Source organism: Cydia pomonella, chromosome 11 (assembly GCF_033807575.1).
Source record: "Cydia pomonella isolate Wapato2018A chromosome 11, ilCydPomo1, whole genome shotgun sequence".
NCBI classification, from domain to species: Eukaryota; Metazoa; Arthropoda; class Insecta; order Lepidoptera; family Tortricidae; genus Cydia; species Cydia pomonella.
Window position 1 is genome coordinate 402765 of NC_084713.1, and position 7562 is coordinate 410326.

Sequence of the window (7562 nt, forward strand, 5' to 3'; positions counted from 1 at the left end):
GTCCTAAGAAGTTGATTTCGGTGACACCAAATGAGCATTTTTTTTTATTCAAAGTTAAACCACTGTCACTAAGCCGTCTAAGTACATGATGGAGTCGGGCATCATGTTCTTCTCTTGTTCGCCCACCTACACGAATATCATCTTGGCTATTGGCAACACCCTCTATATCCTGTAAGAGATGTGCAATTACTCTTTGAAACATTTCGGATGCACATCTAATTCCAAAAAATAGACGCTTGTATCTAAACAGGCCAAGACTGCAGCTAAAGACTGTTATCTTTTTAGAGTCTTCATCAAGCTCCAGCTGATGGTATCCTGATTTGAGGTCAAGTGTTGAAAAGTACTTACATCCATTTAAATCTGCTAATAGTTCTTCAAATGTTGGTAATGGAACACGTTCCCTCATTACTGCTTCATTAGCCTTTCTCATATCAATAACAAGTCTATATTGACCTGCTTCTTTTTTCTTTACTATGTGTGAAGGGGAAACGCAGGGGGTAGGTCCAGTTACTGGTTCTATAATGTCATTTTCTACTAACTCTCTAATTAAGTCTTTCTCTATGTCCCTTATGTGAAAAGGTTGTCTTCTAATAGTTTGAGCTACTAATTTAACATTATGATCAATAGGAATTGACAATTTGAAATCTTTAAGCTTCCCTATGCCCCTGAAAATATTAGGATATTGATTCAAAATACCATCCCCTTTTAGAATATTATTAATGCAATTTACTTCGGGTCCTACTCTCAACAATCCTAGTTGGGTTGAAGTTGTTTTACTCAACAGAGAAGGCCCGCATCCATTAAAAACAAGAATTTCTGCATCTACTTTAATTTTACTGTCAGGAGAGTACAATACTGTTTTAAAAAATCCTAGTCTTCGGACCTCTTGGCCGCCATATGCATAATATTTTTCAGCTGTTTTATCAAAAAGTTGGCAATCCAACCCTGATCTCAGGAACTTCTTGAACATATGTTTATCTATAATATTTATTGGCGCACCTGAGTCTACAATAAAAAGGGAACTTACATGACCGCCAACTACAATCTCGAACTTATTGTCCTTAGAACTTATCACTGTAAACACTGAATTTACACTTTTTGTTACTGTTTTATTATCACTTTCATCGTCTGATTCGTCTGAATCCTCTGAACATGATTCTATTACATATTTAACCATCTTCTTCTTTTTCTTTATATCTTTCTTTATTTTTGTTTTGCAGCACTTGGCAAAATGGCCTTTTAATCCGCATTTGTTGCATATCTCATTTGCTGCATTGCACTCCGCACTTTTAGCAAAATGCCCTCTCCGGCCACACCGGTAGCACTCCACATTGCTGATCCTGTTAACACTATCTTGTTCTTTATCTTTTTCTTCTTTCTTTAAATTTTGGTTACTAACCATCTTTTCCATTTCATAAAGTCTTGATATTTCCATGATTTTATTGAGCGTCAGCTCCTTTCCTTTCTTTAAAAACTTGAGCTTTAGGTTTATATCACTACATTTCTCAATAACTTGATCTTTTATTGCGTCCTCTTTTTCCGGAAAATCGCAAAATGTGGCTTGTTTTCTTAATTTCACTATAAATTGCTCCATTGTTTCTTCTTCTTCCTTTTGAATATTACGAAACTTCTGTCGTTCATAATTAATATTTACGTCTGGTTCAAAATATGAGTCTAGTCTTTTTATACATTTTTCGTAGTCTGTACTGCCGTCGACCTGCTCGTCTTTTATGCTTTCATATATTTCTTGGACCTCTGTCCCTGCTTGATGCAGTAACCTCGCTACTTTCTGTTTGTCGTTTAATCCGACCTGGCTCTCAATGTAATACTGAAAATTCCTCTTCCACAAACGCCATCTTTCTGGAAGTGTGCTGGCTTCTTCATACGGGTCAAATTTCGGTCCCGAGGACCCTGCAGCATAATCTTGATACATATTTTTTTTTTATCGCGTGTCTTCGAAATGTGTGCGATGATCTCGTATCCGCTTCAATCACCGACACATTGTAACATCCTTGTCGCCAAAATAGCTGTACGGATTCTCAATCAAAACACTTATTTATTAAAACTACAATTGTCTTTATTTATCCCTTTTTTTGCATACATTCAGATTTAACTAGCTGTTTAACATTGTTTCCATTTTCGATGCAAATCAATATCTGGCTGTCAAAAGTGACAGCTCTCAATCAGTGACGTTCCATCACTGATGGACTCTACACTTGCTAGGTAAAACGTTTTGCTCAAACTAGGCCCTCAGCATACGGAGCGTAAGCGTAGGCGTCGCGTAAACGTAGGTATCGTTAAAACATTACGAGTACGAGACGCATAGAGTTCTGGAGGCCTACCGCGAAAATCGAAGTTCGTCAATTGCGGGCATTTTTCTCTGTCACGCTAATTACGTCTTAGTAAGAGTAAAAGGGAAAGATCCCCACAATTTGCGAATTTCGATTTTCCCGGTAGGCCCCCAGGGCATCAAACGTCGCGTAAGCGTAACTGGGTACTTAACAGATGTTGAATATTATAACAAAATTAAGCTAAATTGATACTATGGATAGGCAATGAGCCATCCATTATAAAAAAGTGCAATTTAAAAATACATATTGAGATTATAAAAAATACAATCACGATTTTTTTTTTTACTTTTTCCATACATTTAGGACAGACTAATGTAATGTGACGTCACATTACAATATCATTTTGTTTCAATTGTCGAGCCAGCGTCAGACTTTAACTCTCATTTCTGACCTTTGTGTTGCTTAAATTTAAATGCCATGAGTGATGTTATAAGTGAAATCCTATTAGTTGAAATCATGGCGTCACCGGCGTCAGATGTCTTCGGCGGATGTATCGACTATCTTACTTTCTCGACAGATTTTTTTTTTATTGATTATGTCAGGAGTTTTATTTGTTAGGCCTGTATTACGCTACGCCTGTCGTAATGCCGAGAGAAATCTCATACGCTACGCTACGACGACGCCTACTTATATACCTTACGATTACTTGTATACCTACTCACCTTCATCGTCGTTAGAATAGAATAAATACATTCGGTGCTTAATCAAAATTAAAGTTGGCGATAAAACCTTTGTATCAAAAACGAAATAATACCTATGTGCGCTGTAGTCATTGAACTATTATTACTACGGATAGAACCGGCACAGAAAACTAATATTTTACGCCATGAGTTGTTGTCGGCCGACAAAAAATATGGAAGCGGAGCGTGAATCTCGAAACCTAAACGTGTAAGAGCCATTAATTTCACAGCGCTTACGACGTTTTTGTCGCGTGGTACAAGTTGCTATTTGTGATTGCGACAATTTCATTGTTTGGAATGGATTTTTTATAGTTATAATAACTCAATGGTTGTAGTCCTTGGATATTACAGTCAATGTAATTCCATTCCACTTACAGTAAACTTGCAGCTCTGGACCGGACGTATTCTTACCACAAACACCTTTCTAGTAATTCGCTAAATATAACTTTTTTATGCAAACTGAGACTCAAGACCAAGACTGTACACCCAAACAACAACATACGACAGAAAAGTCACATAAATAAGTTTAATAGTCAAAGGTTAGATCCGTTGATATGTTTTAAATAAAGAGGCTGCAATGATTCTTTAGGTACCAATTAATATTACTTAAATTGAAACTGGATACGATAGGTATACAATTTACTAAATTGATTTGCTCCCTACGTGTTTTACAGCAGTTTATTTCGGCATACATAATGGAGATCAGTGGATAGTACCGGGAAATCACTCTTTAGACGCAAACTGGGAAGGCCCCCAACAAGATGAATCCAGGATCTAGCCAAGCTTCGTACTTGACAAGAGCGAAAAGTAAAGAGGGCAGGAATATTTTTTATAAATTATAAAAAATCTAACCAGACAACTATAGCTTAATTACTAGATATTTTTAAACTAACTCTTCGGTATACTTTTACACTGTTTTTATTTTACTGCATTGTAAAGACATCTACCGTCGAATAGGATAAACTAAGGGTACAAATGTCTGCATTAATACGCCATCTACTGAACATTTTGCAAACTAATAAGTACCGCAATTGCGCTGTCAAACGGCTGTCAAATGTCTACTATCTATGCGCTATTTCTATATCGGTATTGTTTATGCACCAAGTTTGTGTTATTGTCAGGAAAAAAAAGGGCGGGAAACCGAAAATACTAGGCGGCATTTTTGAAAATATTTTAATTATAGTGTTTTAAGTCCTTTTTTACTGACAAAACCGAGATATATTTGCTCATTTATTATTAAATTTAATGTTAGATTAAATTTCTGATTCTACTCGTTGAATGAGGCCAGGAGGCGGGGGTGCGGGCGGCGGCCCCTCCCCCATGGAAACAGAAACCGCCAAAACTTCAACAAAAAGAAGAAATAAAGATGTTTCTGATACAGAAGTCACATCATGTAAGCAAAAAATGACATACATACGAAGTCGTCGCGGTCTCTTCAAAGACCACAACCCCATATATGAAGATTTGACAAAAAAAGAGTATCCTGTACTACTACAATCTGCTTCTAATGAACTGACTCATAAAGTCCCCATGGACATCCTCAAAGTTAATGGAATATTAAAAGAGATTTTGGGGGTGCAATATGTAAAGGCGGCTGGTAACTTTTATGTTAAAGTTTATTTCGGATGTGCCAAGGATGCAAATGCATTTTTGCTAAACAAACCTGTACTACAAGAAAATAATTGGAAAGCAACAATTCCATATGACAGCATAGAGTGCCAAGGAATTATTCGTGCTCCTGTGGATCTTAGTGAGGAGACATTGCTCGAGGACTTAAAAGCGAGTTGTATGATTCTTGGTGTAAAGCGCTTTACCAAAAAACAGGACGATGGGCAATTCAAACCTCTCCCAACCGTCCTGGTTACATTTATGGCCTCGTCTAGACCCGACCTCTGCTTCAGTGCTTCAGATCTTATAAATTTGGACATGGCAGTGGAGCTTGTAAAAGCACTCAAGTATGTTCCATTTGTTCGGCGGGTCATTTTTACAAAGAATGTACCACACCATCAGTCTTCAAGTGCTCAAACTGTAGTGGACCCCATTCGGCAGTTTCTTATACCTGTAAAGTGAAGGCAGAAAAAATTGCACAAATTAAGAACAAGATAAATGGCAAATTCTCTTATGCAACTGCAGCTGCAATAGCTGTTACACCTAATAATAGTACTAATCCAAATAGTAAGATTTTAAAAACACCTGCTAAAACACCTCACGGACGTGCTATGATTGCTGACATTATTAATTCTGATATTGTCCTTAATGCAATCACCAAAACAATTGTAGAATTAATGAAAAAAAGAGAAGTCAATAATACTTCCTCTGGTCCTTTACCAATATCCTCCCAAATGATTAAAGAGCTGCTTGTAACAAGTTTTACCACTTAAATTATGGACAGGTTGGGTATCAAACAATTAAAAATACTTCATTGGAACTCCAGAAGTCTATTTCCAAAACTAGGTCAACTTATACATTTTTTGCATGGCTGTGATGAAAGTGTCGACATTATACTATTTAATGAAACTTGGCTGACCCCTAGCAAAATTATCAAATTGCCTGGGTTTACTGTAATTAGAAGAGACTCAAACCATCCCCATGGTGGTGTTGCAATTGCAATTCGTTCCAAATACAAGTTCAGTATTGTCAACACTTTATCACAGTACCATTTTCAAAATATATTAATTAATATTAACATTCATAATTTTTCTCTAGATTTGTTATGTGTATACGCTCCTCCACCTCCAAATGGTAAGTTTACTATAGATTCATTGAAAGATACATGTTCAAAATTTGTAAGTAATAATCGTTTGATAATAGTCGTGTGGTTTTTGACTCGCCCACTCATACATATTATTCTAATAACTTATTTAAGGGTCCAGGTATTAATCTTCAACAAGATGATAATTCGCTAGCTAAGGTAAATTTTAAAAAGCTTGACTGGTCTAAGTTTAACAAGTTATGTGATGATAAATTTGAAGTTTTTCAATTTGTAAATAACCCTCTAGAAAACTATAAGAAGTATTTGAGTATTTTGCATGACATATTAATGACATTTCCTAAAAAGTGTTACCATCACACAAATAAATCCTTAAAAGCTACCCCGTGGTGGAATGATGAATGTGACCGTGTAGTTTTACAAGCTAAAATTGCCTTACGATCTTACAAACAATATCCTTCTATGGAGAATTACATTATATACAAAAAACTAGATGCTCTAAAGAAAAGAACATTATTTGAAATTAAACGCGTGAGTTGGTTGAATCTTTGTTCCTCCTATGACATCGAGTAAAATTATTTGGGACCATATACGTAGATTTAAACATGCAAAACTGAATACCGTTTCTTCATCTTCAAATTTTTTTCAAAATCCTGATAATGTGACATTGTTTTTAGACAGAATTGTTTCCGAAAATAATCAAGTATCAAATAGTGACCTTAATGATTACTTTGAAAATCGTGGCTGCCCGGAGGCTCAATGGATGGTCAACCCATTTTCTATTAGTGAATTTTTAGCCGCATTAGAAAATAAAAAAGAAACTTCACCTGGTCCTGACTTAATTTCTTACAAAGTAATTAAAAACTTACCTCTTCATGCCAAGACAATACTCTGTAAAATATTTAATGATTTGTGGCAAAGTAATTGTATTCCACCAACGTGGAAAATGCAACATGTCGTCCCGATACTAAAACCTTATAAGGATTCTAATTGTGCTGAGTCATATAGGCCAATTTCCTTAACGTCTTGCTTTGCGAAAGTTTTTGAAACCATTTTAAAAAATAGACTTGAGTGGTTTACAGAAAATAGCAAAGTCATTCCAAGTACTCAATATGGTTTTCGGAAAGGTAAAAGCACGATAGATAACTTAAGTTGTTTAATTGGGGATATAAAGAACAATTTTCTTTCTAATCAATATACTTTGGCGGTTTTTTTAGACATCAAAGGGGCGTTTGATAACATAGATCACGCATACCTTATTAAAAGTTTATCTTTATTAGGGTTTCCTGGTCATATTTTACGCTGGTTATTCAATTTTCTAAACAATCGATCTGTAACTCTAAAAGTTAATAAATCTACATTAATAGGTTCTAAAGTTTCTACAAAGGGTACTCCTCAAGGTTCTGTATTATCTCCTCTTATATTCATTCTAAGTTTGGTTTGTTTCATGAAACAAATTCCGTCTTCTGTTAAGCACTTATTTTTCGCTGATGATTTGGTTTTATATGTAAATTGTAATGACATAAAAAATGGTGAATCTATTATGAACAGTTGTCTGCGTAATATTCATTGCATATTAACAAATTCGCTAAAACTTGAGGTTAATGTTTCCAAAAGTTCTGTAATTCTCTTTTCTCAAAATGGATTACATTATCCTCAAGTTTTATACAATTCTAACGTTATTCCTGCTCAGTCTTTTGTCAAATACGTTGGCCTATTTCTTGATTATGATCTTTCTTGGAAAACTCATATTGATTCAATTTCTAAAAGAGCTGAACTGGGTGTAAACATATTGAAGTCGTTAACTGGAGTAAAATGGGG

The 7562-nt window shown here is 35.4% G+C and overlaps 1 protein-coding gene across 1 annotated transcript; it reads left to right on the top strand.

Annotated features, from left to right (window-relative positions):
* Positions 1-4151: 4151 nt before the first annotated feature.
* Positions 4152-5101, top strand: LOC133523109 (uncharacterized). The gene has a single exon (XM_061858619.1). The coding sequence runs from the start codon at positions 4310-4312 to the stop codon at positions 5099-5101; it is 792 nt and encodes a 263-aa protein (XP_061714603.1). The 5' UTR covers positions 4152-4309.
* Positions 5102-7562: the final 2461 nt, after the last annotated feature.

Coding starts and splice junctions, on each gene's coding strand:
- LOC133523109 (XM_061858619.1), top strand. CDS start 4,310: ATGAGGCCAGGAGGCGGGGGTGCGGGCGGCGGCCCCTCCCCCATGGAA.